This window comes from Bombus pascuorum, chromosome 3 (assembly GCF_905332965.1).
Source record: "Bombus pascuorum chromosome 3, iyBomPasc1.1, whole genome shotgun sequence".
Taxonomy (NCBI): domain Eukaryota; kingdom Metazoa; phylum Arthropoda; class Insecta; order Hymenoptera; family Apidae; genus Bombus; species Bombus pascuorum.
The window spans coordinates 17351528-17368442 of NC_083490.1; the positions used below are offsets into that span (position 1 = coordinate 17351528).

Genomic DNA, 16915 nt, shown 5'->3' on the forward strand with positions numbered 1-16915 from the left:
AGTTATTGCTATGTGAGAATGAAACAGCACACGCTGTGTCAAGTATCAGCATGCAGTTTATAGTTAAAATATAATTGAATTTATTTCTGGGGGATTTGTATTTAGAAAGTTTCGTTGTTAGAAAATAGAGTGAGATTAAATGTATATTTCTTCTTTCATCTCGCACTATTTTTCTATTTCATTTATTAATATTAAATTTAGTATATTAAAGGTGCATCACGATGAACACAATATTAAAAAAGAACATTAATGAGCATAATATCTTGAAAGTTATTATCTTAAAAAGAAATGTTTACTAATTACAAACAAACAATTTTTCTCTGTGATATCTTTTTTATACTTATTATCAAAAATAAATAACATACTTACTGAGTAACAATATTCCACTCCAACTTTATAAGATTTTAGAGCGTACCTGGCCTTTTGTTTACATATGTAATATGTATGTACTCGTACCATGAGTACTGGATGAAGTTTTAAAAAATTGGTTGCGAAAATTTTACTATTATGTTTTCGACGTTAATATTGTAGGATTTTATTATTAATTTATTTAAAATGGATTAAACAGGAAACGATGGTTATTTAACGCGAACTAAATATAGCAATGTGTTATAACTAAGACAACTAGTTAATTTACAACTCTCGTCACCACGGTTCCAACGCTCTCTTTCACACGGACCACACTCTTCGACAACGCTGACAACATTCTGACTTCTCAATTCACACTGACTGTTAATTCGCCTTTCTCCCTTAGCGTCCCTTTGTTTTTTCTCATAGACCCACCACGCACGTGTTCCGCAACCGTTCGTGGCCAAGGTCACGTAGGCCTTTTTTTCGCGTAACTATTCGATTGAAGTACCGACGATACATTGATGGGCCTGTCGGTACTTAGTGATATTGTTTATGGTTTTTTTTATTTAGTAAATTATTTATAATTAATTCTTATACAGAATTTTAAGTAAATTGTTTTGGCGTGGTAATGTAACTTGGATTATAAAAGTTTATAGTATGTTTGATTCTAGTTGAATCTAATGCTTCAATCTAAGGGGTATTGCCTTTTTAGTCTGCGGATCTGATCCGTCGTGTCATGTAATTGGGTAACTAATGGGTTTTGGTAGTTGTTAACTCTTATATTATATCTGTTTCTGAATTTGGATATTTCTTCTTTGACTGTGGGTATCTTAAGGTTGCGATATATTGTTTCGTTGGTAACATACCAAGGTGCGCCTATTAAGGATCTTAGAGTTTTTGATTGGAATCGTTGGAGAATTTCTATGTTAGCATATTTAAGTTGGAGCATCTGCCAATGAGCCAGTAGAATTTTTTTAGTTTTGTTTTCAGTTCTTTGGATTTATCTACGATATGCCGTTTTCATGTCATTCTTCTGTCTAGAATCATGCCCAGATATCTGACTGAATCTTTGTTTGGAATTGGAATATTATTTATGGTCACCTATGGGCAGGATTGTTTTTGCAGTGTGAAAGTTATATGACTGGATTTATTTTCATTTATTTTGAAGCGCCATTTGTGGAACCATTCTTCCATAGAGTCGAGACCTCGCTGGAGAGTTGAGGAGGCAATTATCGAGTCTGAGTGGAATGCTAATAAAGCTGTGTCATCGGCAAATGCCGCTGTGGTTATCTCTGTTAAGGTTGGTAAGTCGGCAGTATAGATGGTGAACAGCAAAGGTCCGAGGACACTGCCTTGGGGTATTGTTTATGGTTCACCCGATATCTTTTAGGCCATTCATCCACGATAATACAATAGAATGATTTACAACGAGGTATTGTGTTTGAAAGTTGGCGGGTACGATTTCTTCACCTGTGGAAGCCGTATACGTCGAATAGTTGCGCGTATTTTGTTCTATTTCTCGACATAGGACCGTTTAATCTCAAATTGATCTCTTTTTGACATCGATATCGGGGATTTTGTTTAAAATAAAATATGACGAGGAATGGTGGGTGGGTTGGAAGCCATGATTTTGCTGGTTACGAATTTAAATACTAACCCTTGAACTTTTGCTTATGTTCATGAAATTCAGCTGCATTCAAGAATTTTTATCCCGGAAATTATTATTTCTCGGGCAGTGTTGTTTTTTTTCAGTATTAGCGTAGAAGTTTCAGCGTATTTCTTATACCGGGGTACTTGTATCCATTTGTACGTAATCCATTTAATTTAAAAATTGTTATTTGTGCAATAATCATGCCACTTATATGGGGTGTCCGTAAATATCTAGATCAACTTAACAGATCAATTCTCAAACTTAACAGATTAATTTCATATTTGTACAAATATCTATAATAATTATTTTCCTTAATTTCCTACAAATCGAGTTTAAATATGTAGTCTACACAAATGAATTTAGATCAGATGGGTAAATATTTCTAAGCACATTTAGACAAAAGTTGTATTTCAATTTTTAGAAAATATGGACTTCTTAAAATTCTGTTTGAACAGTCATGTTCGTCGTTCAAAAATCCAACATTCGTTCAGTAGTACAATTTCATATGTTTTCGAATCCAAACTTTAAGAGTTGTCCTCAGTCTTTTAATTTCAATGTGGATTATTGTGGATAAAAAGATACGTGTTGAACGTTAAAAAAGCGACAAAAATTTCTGATAAATTTAGATACGATGGAATTTCGTTTATATGGACGAAATTTTAGTAGTGCATAATTAACTCAACTTTCGCTGATTTTGAGCTTCTGTTATTAGCGTTTGTACTAACGCCGAGCGCCAATTCACTTATATGAGCGCCTAACAATAAGAAGTAAATAGTAAGAAATGCGTTAAGTGACACACTCTAATGTTTTGTAGTCGATATAAGTTTGCAACATATTTTTATATTTAAGAGAAAATGTTTCGTGGAATTCTCTTATATGAACACGTGGTCCTCTTAACTGAAAAATTACAGATGGTGGAGAAGAACAGGCGGATTTCTATTATATGAATGATTTGGTTGTATGAACCTACTTGTCTGTCGATAGATTCGTGTAGACAGAGTTCGATGTAAAAATTACATTCTTTCCGATTTCTTTGTATCTGAGTATATGTATATATGATGAAAAAATGTCGTGCATTTATTATTTCCTTATAAAACAAAAGAAACTTTTGGGACAACCTAATATATAATATTAAGAAAAACATAGTTTCTATTCTGAACTTTCTCAATTTTTTTAATCATTTATAACAATCTTTATCAAAACCAATGAATGACAGTTAAAAAGCATTAACAGCTACTAACAGTAGCTTAGTTAAAGGGATTATTAAAAAAGTATTATCTATATGTCCGTATTGACATACAAACTAGTCTGAGTCTGTTGAAACAGTAATAATGAATGTCAGTTTGATAGAATACAAATTTCATTGTAACTTATAAATATAAACAGTGTCAAGTAGGATAATTATTTACAGGTATCTTTCTTATTCTCAAATGTTCAATTCATTCCTAAAATAGATGCTACATATTTTTTACAAGACATCTTGTATTTCGAATAATTAAAGGCGCAAGATTTGAATTATATTGTATCGTTCTGATTAATTTAGGGAAGCATACGTTATATTTTCCGGTGGTTTAGCGTATGACACAACTGGCCGAACTCCAAGTATAACGGTGATACATGGGAAAACTACCACCGTACTAGAAATGGAACACAATGTGATAGACTTCATAACACTGTGCGAAAATCCATGGACAAGTGGTATATTAATAAAATTACTAAATTTCTTTTAAGTTTATTATAAAAAATGTTTAATATGTATATGTTACTTTAGCTACATAAGTAAAATACATATGTATATGTTGATTTCTTGCTCTTCTCAAGCGGACACGAGGTGATTTCTTATGAAAAAATAAGGAGAAAATATAGAATAAATTTCATTCATGACGCTTCGTTTTCGAGAAAATCGAATTTGAAAATTTATCACGTATACTTGAACTTAGCCATACTTGAATTAGCCACTGGGTATGAAAAAATAATCAGCAGGAGGTTATTCTCTATTAGACAAAACATATTAAGTCAAAAATGTCGAATAAAATTTCTGTTTGAAACTTTATTTTCGAGAGAATAGGATCTGAACATATTTAGTTAGAACTGGCTTAGTATGCGTGTCTGATAAATTCTTAAGTTTATTTTTCTCAGAAACAAAGCGTTTTGTGGAAAAATTTTGTTCTATATTCTCGATTTTTTTCTCTGTCGATCATTTACTCTTTTTCACTTCGAAATTAGCCATGTTCAAGTATACTTGATAAATTTTTAAATTCAATTTTTTTAAAAACGAATGTATCATACGAAAGGATGTTATTCTATATTTTCTCCTTATTTTTCCATAAGGAATTAATTCTTGCCTGTTTGTACTGTTACTCGGCCGCACTTTGTAGAGAGTATCAGGTCTTTCTTTAAAAAAACGTCTCAGTATATTTTAAGAATTAGTACATATATTATGAATTTCACATTCATTTCTTTTGATTTCGGTGTTTACCTGTAAAATGTAACAAACTTCCTGTATCAATTTTAACACCTATTTATTCTTATCTCTTGATCTATTCATCGCTAAGGCTGATACTCGTTTAATTATTATATTGAACAAAAATTCAATCCATTGTTGTTTACTACACCATTTATAACTTTTTAATAAAGCATTTATAAACCTATGTTTATATATTGTTATTCATAGAATATGTATATCATGATAATATATTCGTATCATTTTACAGAATAAACCCGAGATACCCCGCATAAGATAAAGTTATGATTTCGTTATTTCTCTATATAATATATATGTAATTCAGATTTTACTTATCTTATACGTGAAATTGTTACGATTAATGTTTTCTATTTTTGTAGATTATCAAGATCCCTATGCTGTTGTAGTTCTACTACAAAACGACTTGGTTGTGATAGATTTATTAACTCCTGGATTTCCGTGTTTTGAAAATCCATATCCGATGGACATACACGAGTCACCTGTGACGTGCTGTGCGTATTTTGCTGACTGTCCTTCGGATCTAGTACCAGCTTTTTATTCAGTTGGATCAAAGTCTCAAAAAAAGACAGGGTTTAGCGAAAAGGATTGGCCAATATCCGGTGGGGAATGGAGCTCAAGCTCAAGCGGATACAATGAAATTATTTTAACTGGGTAAATATTTTTATTTATATTTATGAACAAAATTTAATTAAACTGCTTTTGTATACTTATATAACTGTTTATTTATTGTAAATTATTCACTGTTTACAACAATATGTTGCATATATTTCATCTTATCAAGTATATAACGTATTACTCATCAACTATATATTGTTATTTTTAAAAAACTATTTTATAAAATGTCAATTAAAACGACACTTTTATCGAATTTGTTCTACGACATTAAAGGTAATAAAGTAGCAAAAATGTTATTCTATTTGAAGAAGCAAAGGATCTTTCTTTTTCAGCAACTATACATAACTGCTGTCACGATTTTTCAGGCACTTTCGATAATTTAACAAAACAATGTTTTGAATAAAAGTTAATCAGCTTTTAATTTTAAGGGCCACGAATTGCAATATCAGAAATTTCCAAAAAATTGTCTTTTCGATAGAATGTCCAAGGTCACCTTGATCTTTTAAAATAACACTACGTAAATAACACCACTACATAAGGTATGTTCATTTTTGTACACTGTTTATGCTCCTTCTGTAATGTGCGTATGATTAACATCTTTTTTGTTGAAGCTTACTATTGTAAAATGTGTAATTTGATCGAAACAAAATAACTTTCAGCTTTCATGATTTAAGGTCATTGCAAGGTCGTAGTATAGTAAGTCGCTGAATTCATTTTAATATCAGCCACGATAATGTAAAATAAAAAATACACAGTATCATTTAAAAAAGTCAAAGTAATCTTGACTTCTTATCGAAAAATCAATTTTTTGGAAATTTCGTATACTGTAATTTGTAACCGATCGTAATGCCGAAAGTGTTATGTTTAACTCAATGAAAATAACAAACAGACATGTGATATAATAAATTATTATACGAGTCAGTGTCGAAAATGTATGTTGCCATCCGCGACACAGAATTCTACTCTTTTCATTAAAAGCTCAATTCTAATAAGTTCATGCATATATATTAGAAACATGATTTTATGTAATATGATGTAGTAATAATAAAGATACGTATTTTTAGACACGCTGATGGCAGCATAAAGTTTTGGGATGCATCGGCAGGCACATTACAAGTGCTTTATAAACTGAAGACAGCGAAACTTTTTGAAAAAGGTAGAACACGTAGTATAGACTCGGAAGAAGATCCTTTAGCGATACAACTCATCTTCCTTTGTCCCGAAAGTCGAAAATTAGCGATTGCGGGTAGCGGAAGACACGTTGTTTTATTTAAATTCAAAAAAGTCGAGAGTATGTCGGAAGTCGTGGTAAGTAATTTACTTTTTAATTGTATGCATACTTAGAACTTTAGTGATAACCGCGTTTTTAAATCTTATCACATTATACAAATCTTGATGATTATAACAACATTAATTTGGAGTGTTAAATTAGTTAATGACTAGAACATTGAAAAGGCAATTTTATTCTATATACGTAAACGTGAAATATTTACATCATTCAATTGGAAACGAATGTAAGAAAGTTTAATTTTCAGCTTGAATTTTTATTATTGAACTGTAGATACACACTTTTTACCGAAGCTCTTTTTCTTTTAAATGCCGAGATTATTAAATCTCACGAGATTATTAAATACATTTCAATGTAAAGTCATATTTAAATATTAAAATTCATTGTATAAATGTTAAAGTCTTTTAAGAATATTGCATTTAACTTTGTTTTAAATTGAACACTATTTTCCTTTCATAAACATAATGTTAGCTTTCAACACTTGCCTACCAATTAAATAGTAACAATTTATTGGCCTTTACTATAGACTTTGGAGATATCACTAACAGCTGATCCAGCTAAGGAAATCGAAAGTTCATCCGACCATGATTCTCCAGCTGGTAATACTTCGGGAAGTAGCGAGTCAAAAAATAATGAATCGAATCAACCACTTAAAGTTAAGACCGGTTTACAGAAGAGGGCTGCAGGCTTTCAGGCAACCCTGGTTTGCTTAACGATTGCCAATAGCGGAGAACAAGCTGAAAATATAACAGCTCTCAGTTTGAATTCTTCCTATGGTTTGTAAGTATTTAAAGTATCTGTATAAGGTTCATAGATCTGAAAAGTATTAATTTTAAGCTACTGTGTAGTGCATGTTTATGTATTACTTAACTGACCAAAACAACATAAATGAAAAGAAAGCTGATACGTCGGCTCCATTTATCCGCATAGTATTTTGACTAAAGTACTTTCTTTTACTTTTTCTTAATTAACTCAATTGACTGCGAGTGAAAGCCTCATATTATAATTTATTGATCGACGGTCAAACATATCTTATTTTCTTTGTTTCCCATATTTTTATACTAATTTCCTCTAGAAATTTTATTTGTTCTATAGATATGTAATTTAAAAAAAAAAATTATTTAGTATACTATGTAGTGTACTATGAGATTCGATTACGTAACTTGTATATGACTATATAAAAAAAAATAATACTTTGAATGTTTTCTAAATTCATGAAATACTTTCATAAAAATTTATATGGTATAAAGTATTTCTGAACTGCAGAAACAACCCGAAAGGAGAATAAATTTACGTAAAGAAATAAGTCGAAAATGTATAAATGATATTGAAAATGATATTTCCTTGTACGTAGCCACATTTCTGATTAAATTTTGAAGATTCGTTGAGTTTTCGAATTTCCAATCAATCTTATAATAATTTCAATCGATCGCCTAACTTATTCCTGTCATGTCGATTGCACGAAATTATACTCCCGTTGAAATCGTCTAATTTTTATTTAAATTATTTTCTGTTATAATTTTGAGCAAGATTTTGAGCAATTTTTTTTTCAAATTCTAGCCTTTCATGAAATGTTTTGCATATGGTTCCTGATTACGAATGCTTTTGCGGGCAGTATTATATCTATTGTTGGATAGAGGATATTTGGCAACAGATGGTAGAAAATTTAAGGGTCTTCTTACAAGACAAAATGAAATGAAAACAAAGAATCAAAAATTGCGCTTGAGGTTTTGTCTATTACCTATTAGTAGACTGCTAGACTGCAGACTTTTACGCAAGTTCATATTTTTGAGAATATAATTAAAAATATATAAACTCGATAGAAAATTGTTTTAGAAAAAGCACTATACTTTGGATATTTTATATATTTTTTCATATTATGTGCATTTTGCGAAATTTTTCATTTCCAAATTTTCTATAGCTAAGTGCATAGAAATCCGCAGTCTAGTTATAGTATGTATTTGAAAAGCGCTCAAAATATTTCCGAAACCCGACAGTCTTTTGTACCACAATTAAATATAGAGTAACTTACTAATTTTAATTTATTAATTTTACTAGCCTTTATTTATTTACTAATTTTTTTAGTTACAAATCAAGCAAATATTTAGTGTTTCAGTAATGCAAGTCATATGGACCATCATTTCTCTTAGATACAATTTATGTTTAATGTTTTCGTATCTCTTATTATGACATGTGTATAGCCTTTGGATTTGATGTTTTAAACGAAGATAACAATATTTATAAAAGTAAATACATACTTCGGTAGAAAGTTGTAGCATACAATTCTACATGTATATTTCATGTATTTATAAACAATATACATGAAAAGATGTTAATTCTAAAAAATTAGCTTTTTATTTTTGTAAAATTGAAAGGAAGTTCTAAAATGTAATAATGATAATTGATGACACGTGAAACGCTCTGTTCAAGACCAGAAAAAATTGGCAGATGTTTACTATATTAAGATGTCATCAAATCTTGATGGAATCTAATGAGAGATCTGATGATATTTATACGAGATTTTTAATAATTCGTCTGTTACTAAAGTTTTTAGATGTTCAACGAATTCTTCGAAATATGAAATTTCTGTTACATTTAATTTAATTTCGTTTTGTATTGTATCATCAATATCAGTGTTTGCTCTTTCTGTTTGCTCGAAAGAATGAAGAGAATTTCTTTTTAAATAGAAATTATTTAATTTTAGAATGGCTTATGGGAACGAGTCTGGTATAGTGATAATAGACATTGTTCAGAAGATTTCTTTGATTGTGTTGAACACCGCGGATATCGGTGGTAACACGGACCCGTGTCAGCGAGTACTACGCAGTCCGAAACGTCAGGATGAATTGAAACGAGAGAACGAAGACAAAGCGAGAAGTCCTAGCACAGACCAGGTAAAATGTATTTCTTTCTTATTGTTAGTTAAAGCTGTCTTAAATATTTTAATCGTAATCTCCTCATTTCCCTTAACCTTATCCAATGAAACATCTTGAAAATTTGATATTTAAATATATGCATTTCGCTTTTTCTAGACATTAAAACTAATAATCTCCATTACTGCATGATTGTAAAGAAAACTATATAATTTGAATGTTCAATTTATTACTAAATTTGTAATTATTAATTTTTGTTTTTTTTGTAAATACTAAAAACTCATGTTATCAATAACATCGCGACATTTCAGCTTTGATATAAATACTAAAAGTAGAATTTATAATAATAGTCGTAGATCATATAATACAGTGTTTTTAAGAATAGCTTCCTCCTAGTAACCTTATCGGAAGAAAAATAATATCGAAGGTGTCATTTGATTTTCATAGGAGATTCTTTACTAAAAAATAAAAACTTATAACCTACTTACTGGAAAAACTAATATATTTTAATAATTAATCAAATTTATCATTTTATTTTATACTTTATTTTCATCGTTTTACACGTTTTATGAGGTAGAAATAATATAAATTAACTAGGCTTCAATAAAAATGTTAACTAATAAACCAAACACCCAACGATAAACCGAAGAACTATTTAATCGAATAAAAATAACGTAGACGATATCCAAATAATTACTCTATTCGTCAATATTTAAAACGTAACTGTAAGATAAAGCTTAAATATCTCTCTTTTCCTCTTAGACGAGTTAAAAACCTAAAGCTTTGCCTTTGTCGTCTGTTTTAGCTTCTTATACTCGTAATTATTGTCATGCGTTATTTTAATTCATAAGATGCTTTTAACTAACCCATCGTTTAGATAAAGATTCTAATAGTTAAGTAAGTATATAACTATTATATTATTTTCATAAATTCCAAGCAGAAAATTTATAAAGTACAAGCATTTTTAAAAATGTAGAAAAGTTAGAAAAAGAGATTTCATCTTTCTTTATAAAAAAAATTTGTTTCATATCCACATGCATACTATAGCGGAAATTATAAGTATGTAGATAAAGAATCTAAAAGTAATTTAGGTATTTGACTCCTTAACGAATGAAATATTCATAATCTTATATGCTTTTTAAGAACGATCGTAGAAGTTTGCGTAATTCAACTTCTGTTTGAAATATTGTTTCAGTTCTAATTACAGAAATAAATATTTGTGTAATGAAATAAAAAGAATATAAAATTTGTAAGCAGAAGAAACCTTATTTTAGTAGACAAGATGTTTTCACAGCAAGTTAAATACTTCTATTATCACAATAGACATTCGGTAAATATTGATAAAAGAGGACTCAATTCTAATGGTTGGGTCCTTTTTTGTCAATATTTGCCAATGAATATTTTAAAAATTCTACTAGTTCAAAGTAGGAATTTCTTGCGATTAAATTGATATGATAAATGATAATATGATATTACATATAGCATATGCATATGATGCATTTCAAAATTATGACTGAAGTTTCTAGGTGAACAAATTGCTCGTGAATGAAACGAATCGCAACTATATACTGGATCTATGTATGTTTGTATTTTCTGCTTGGAATCTTATAAGTAAAAAGTTTAGCAGGGGAAGTTGTATCTAGACGCGAATTATTCAATTTTAAGTAACAAACGAGAATGTTATCGGCAACTAGTGGTCAAACTTGTCATTTTCCATGTGCCGAGTGTTAAAGTTAGTTGCAACAGATTTATGTAAGTCACTTTTATCAAAAGTAATTTCATGTTATGCATCTGAAAATGTCTAATGATCGACGCCAGATGAGTTTTAAAATTCTTGTAACGCGTTATAATTTTAAAATTGGGTCGTATATATACTCTCCTTTTTTTTTTTAAATAAAGAAACATTTTATCTTCATTATATTCATGCTTATTATGCATTTAATGTTTAGCTAACTATGTGTCTACCTACGTTGAAACAAGTAAGAACAATACTATTTTTCGTTAAAGAAACAGCTAGACTTTTACTTTAGTTTGATGATATGCGGTATTATTTTATTGCGAAAATAAACGAACTCGACAGAAGTAGGTAGTAAATAGTAGATAATGTTTCAGTTTTACTATTAGCTTTCAATCGTATTTAGAAATTCAATTGATGTCGAATAGGTAGAAACGAAAAACAAACAAGTAACACGATGAAAGATGTAGCTTAAATTACAATAGACAATGGTTGTCATTATGAGTGTATACCGCTTAATGATCCAGTAAAACATACATGTGCGTCGATTTTCACATAAACGTTTGATGGAGTCTGTGCATGTACCTATATAGTAATTAAGTTAGAGTTACAACGATACAAGGTGTACAAAATCGTTAAATGAAACATGCATTTATTGCTACATATCATATTACAACGTTCCTGTACCGAATTTAAAAAAGTGCATGGAGCAATCAATGCCAATCTATATTTTGTTAACATGAATGTTAAGTAAATGAAAGTCCCTTTTTTTTAAATGTACAATTAAATAGAACAAACTTTTGACTGATTTGTCAAATCGAATCAATTCAGTTTCAATTTCAAGCATTTATCTTATATTCACACGTTTGCAAATACACATTCTTTTATAGTACAGTAAATAAGTTTCCTCTTATAGCGTGTTTGTTCACGTACATACATATATGTTTTATTTTAGCCTTGCAAGATTTATCGATAGAAAACAATGACCGATAACTGAAAAACTATTGTATACATATATAAATGCGTGCAATTCTCTTTCCATTGTTATTCATATTACCTAAGATTTCCTACATTTTCTATTTAGTATTGCTCGATTTAAATCTATTGTATAGAAAAAGATTGTGCTTGAGAACTTACAAATTTACATCTAAAAATAATATTTTTATAAAAGAAATAGTCTTCGTTATTATAATATATTAATGCTTAAAAGTCAAGGTGAAAATGTTCTTGAAAAATATTCGAGTCCTGGGCGTTCGGGCCTCCTTTATTTCCACGTTTAAAAAGATATTCAGTTTCAGAGCGTTGTTAACAAAACACTGTTATCATCACATAAAGTGCTATTTTTATAGCTCTGTGTGAAACTTTGATTTGCGTTAAGCTTTATGCACAGAATTATTGCTAAAGACACTTGCTATAATAGTATTTAATGATGACTGCCTACAAAATCACAGTACCTATATATTTTTGTTTCCCTACAATTTTTTTATCAAGATTGTAGTAACCATGAACAGTATTACAAATGTATTTAATCTGTGTATTGTGTTCTTGCTTATATCGTAATTCGAGTTAATTGCAGACTATAGTACCTAACAGAAAGTACAAAAACAATATTTAAGCGATTTATGATTTAGTTTTCTTACATAAGATAAACGATATTGGTGCCTACTGATTAAACACTAAAGTATTGTATCACTTAAGTCCATTAAAATGTTATCCTGAACAATTTTATTAATTGCAGAAATAATCTGTATGAATTCAATGTATTGAAAGTTTGGAAAGAATGGTAAGGTGCATACAAGTCATATACCAGTAAGTGGTTCTTTGATTAATATTTAACTTCATGATTGAATAGATAAAAAAACATTATGGTATGATATTATTATCTATTAAATGTACATTTATAACGAAAAGTTACGAAATGTTTCAGTTACGTACGTATATCGTCTCCATAAATGACAGCATTAATCAAGCAATGACGATTATAGCAGGTGATTTCAAATACATATATACATGTATATGTATATGTATACATACAATCAGTAAAGTAAATAATTTAAGCATTCTATAGAATTCTTAAAAGTTATGTTATTTTAGTTGATAAAAATAATCAAGAATTCTTTGGAATGTTTCAATTTGCTTGTAATGACTATACATATAATATACGGCAGCTACAGTTTATTTTAAGTACGCTAGACGTATTTTAGGATGAAAAAAGAAAACACTGCATTAATAGATTTGAAGAATTAACTATATCTTCGTAGTTTTGCTCAAATAATGCGTATATTTAGTAGAAGATTTTCGGAGAAAAAATTTGTTTATTATGATTTGATTCCTACATTAATTATACACGAAAGATTTCCGCTACTAATATTTCTCTCGTCATTGCACTTTTGGTGAAGAAGTAATGCATACAAAATATATTACTTAATATAGTCTAATTATTGATTGATAGCCTTATGGTATAGCTTATATTATTAAAATTGTTATCAGCTAATATTTCAAAAACTATAAAAGGTAAAAGCTCACAATTTTGTTTAATGTAAATGGACATTTTTATTTAGAAAACAATACATAAAATCGTACTGAAACAAATAAAATAGCGTGTACACATTGAAGATGGGTTATAAGTTTGTATCTTTCATACTTTCAAAAGTAGTATACTACAGCAGCTTTAGTAATAATGTTCTATGTACTAAATGTCTCTATGCCTTGAAATTGTGCATGTTTAAAATTTCCGGTATAAACAAGTTTATTATTTTTATGTATATTATTTCATAGTGCAAACATTACGTAACTGGTTAGTTGAAACATTTTAAATACATTTACATATTTTTGAGTATAATATATGTATACGGAAATTTATTTAATTTAAATAATTATATTATCGACTATGGTTTATGTCTGTTAGTGTTAACTATTTTGAATACTATACAATATTTAATAAGCATATTTTAAGGATTATGTTAGTATCGGAAAAATTGTAGACACCCTCTATGGTATAAGTTATACAATAATGCGTGCTTATTCAGAAATCAAGTTGAAACTACCACATTTTGAGTTTTAAATTGTTAAATAGACAAAATTTAAATCGTTTCATTCTTTGTCTTATTATTATCGATGAAGTTTAACTGAACTTGTTATTTAAATGATACTGCCAATTAATACTGACGATACTCCGCATATATATATTTGAATTTCTGAGAAAGCACTTTTGTGGTGCATTTGGTTTTGCATTTGTAAAATGGAAAGCACTTTGTTGATTGAGATATTGTTTCTATGAGCATCTTAGGTATTCATTGCATTAATTTTAAAGTACGCAAATAGATCGAGTTCTATGAAGTATGAAAACAGTACCTTCCCTTGTCTGCACTCTTCATTTTTAACATTTCAACAATTGCATTCATTTGGGAAGTGACAAGTGACCATGCGTTTGCGATATCTCTTCGTTTGGTGACTAAAAATTCTAATATCATTTTTATAAAAGTACATTCGTGACGAAATATTTGTAGATATAGTACATTATATTTAACGTAGCGTATAATATGTTTATATCTATAAGATTATACTATGTCATATTTTATGAAATCCACGAAATGCGGGACATACCAATAAGCGTTACTAACATACAATTACAACAATGCTATGTATCATATGCATATAATACACGACTTAATTTGCTTTTAGAATTAGAATTAAACAATCTTAACGTTTATTTAGTACACATTAATACATTGTGCAAAATCCAACATGTTAAATTCGTCAGACTCATGGAGACTCTACCGTGGAATCTGAAGGCTTATTAGCAATCCTAGCTGACAATGTTCAACATTCGCAACCCCGCGGTGAATTTCATATTGGAAGCAAGAATGAGAAAGGAACAGTAGAGGAATCTGTAAATGAATCCAATAAATCTGGAGGCGCAATGAACGAAGAAGACTGTACTAAGAATCACGGTTGGAAGGGATTCAGTCTGAAGAGGCAACTCAGCAAGGTTGATCTGAAAATAAAAAGTACTTTCACGCCGACTTTGGTGACGTCTCAGAATGGGGTACTTGTATGCTTTTTGATATATCCTTCGAATACATCTTTCGTTTTTCTTAGAGATTATCACATGTAAGCTGAGATAATCTACTTTATATCATTTGAAATTACTTCATTTATGTCGAAAGATTTGACGTTTCAAGACTTATAAAACAAATTATACTACAATATTTTTATTATATATTTCATTATATATTTATAGAAAGATATATTTATTTATAACGATATATAGATTTATTTCAACGTTATTCGATTTTTTAGCTTCAATATTTTTGGTATAATGTTGTTTGTTGATTATATGGTGATAACGTTGCCTATATATTTTAACGGTATAAAATACATTATACTAATAAGAAAGTTATTTTTCTATTAATAACTTTTTAAATATGAACGTCTTTCTACTAAATAATACATACATATTATTACATGTGATATTTATAATGATTCGTTTAACTATCTTAATATATAACTTAATTGTAATATAAGATAACTACATATATGAGAAACTCTACAGAGATTTAAACTTTATAAATTGTTGTATATCCTTAAAAAACAAAAGTAGACAAAGTCATTTTTTCTAACAGTAAATCATTATTCTATAATGATATTTACGACACTATTATGTCATTATTGTTCTAACATTATCGAGACATAAATGTAAAATATTAGTCAAAAATTTATATGAACGTTTTTCGCATCTTTTATAAAATACATAGTAAACTTGTTACTATATTTCATTTTATCGACATAAATGAGAAGTAGGTTCCTTATGTACAGAGGCTCACAAAAATATTTGGATACTTAACACGGAAAACTTTCTGTAAACATATTATGTGTATTATATGATAACAAATTTGAGAATTTCGTTTACATTATAATGACACAACTATCGTGATTATATTGTAATAGCAAAATTTGAAATCAATCCGAAAATGTATATACAAATTGCATGACTTTTATTGCAAGTATATACTTAATGAAAAATTAGTATATAGCATGGGTAGTATTCTTATGGAGTGTTCAGATGATTAATGCCTGTGTATGTATACCACATTTTAGGGTTTTCAACATTAATCGTATGTAAGAGGCCCTCCAGATGACCGATATACAGAGTATTTAAAGAAAATCGTGCAAGACTGTAAGGGCTTATAGTACTCATCAGGAAGGACAAAAAATGTCCAATCAACATAGGTCCTGCAATCAATTCCTTGGACGTAAAATTCAATGTCGTGAGTGAATTTCTTCGTAGAACATAAACAAAGAGACTAACTCAGAAGTACGTTAGCTCAAGGTTGTCAATGCAAATGATTTATATTACGCAGATGTGAGTTTTGCATTGCAATGAAAGAAAAACATATCGTATATTTACTGTAAAGAAGAAGGTCTTGTCTTCGTTTATATGTATGCAGTAACCTCTGTTAACATTAGAAATAATTTTATGTTGACAACCTTGAGCTAACTTGCTTCTGAGTTTGTAAATGATAAAAATTGATTTTACGTCCAAGGGATTGATTGCAGGATCTATGTTGATTGGACATTTTTTTCTTCTCGATGAGTACTATAGCCCTTAAAGTCGCGAATCCTTTTTACTTAACATCTCATATATTGCCGATATCTATTAACGAACTGCATTTTCCTCACATATTCGATATTATTGACAATTCAATTTCGAGTTAACGTTCAGTGATATCTAATTAAAATAAAGCTTGTACAGCCATTATTTTAAGATCATCGATGAATTGGGTTATTTTCGAAGACGTAGAATATGTGGAGTAAAAATATTTTTCATTGAACTAACTCATCCTTTTGAAAATATTAACGATACGTCAATCTATTTCTTTAATGTTCAACGATATTGACTGTATTATATTAACAA

General features: G+C 29.2%; 2 protein-coding genes across 8 annotated transcripts in view; one reads left to right on the top strand and one right to left on the bottom strand.

The window, feature by feature from the left end:
* Positions 1-16915, bottom strand: part of LOC132905674 (phosphatidylglycerophosphatase and protein-tyrosine phosphatase 1) — a 137771-nt gene that overhangs the window by 37345 nt on the left and 83511 nt on the right. The window lies entirely within an intron of this gene.
* The window catches only part of LOC132905658 (syntaxin-binding protein 5), a 77840-nt gene that overhangs the window by 32551 nt on the left and 28374 nt on the right, over positions 1-16915 (top strand). For 3 of the 7 annotated variants that reach the window (XM_060957174.1, XM_060957176.1, XM_060957175.1), the window contains exons 8-13: positions 3546-3700; positions 4847-5138; positions 6167-6410; positions 6917-7170; positions 9095-9284; positions 14762-15046. In XM_060957174.1, the coding sequence (XP_060813157.1) occupies positions 3546-3700; positions 4847-5138; positions 6167-6410; positions 6917-7170; positions 9095-9284; positions 14762-15046 (1420 nt within the window). Of the gene's footprint in view, positions 1-3545; positions 3701-4846; positions 5139-6166; positions 6411-6916; positions 7171-9094; positions 9285-11212; positions 11243-14761; positions 15047-16915 lie in introns of all 7 variants that reach the window. The other 4 variants (XM_060957179.1, XM_060957177.1, XM_060957178.1 and 1 more) reach the window with 2 other exon arrangements.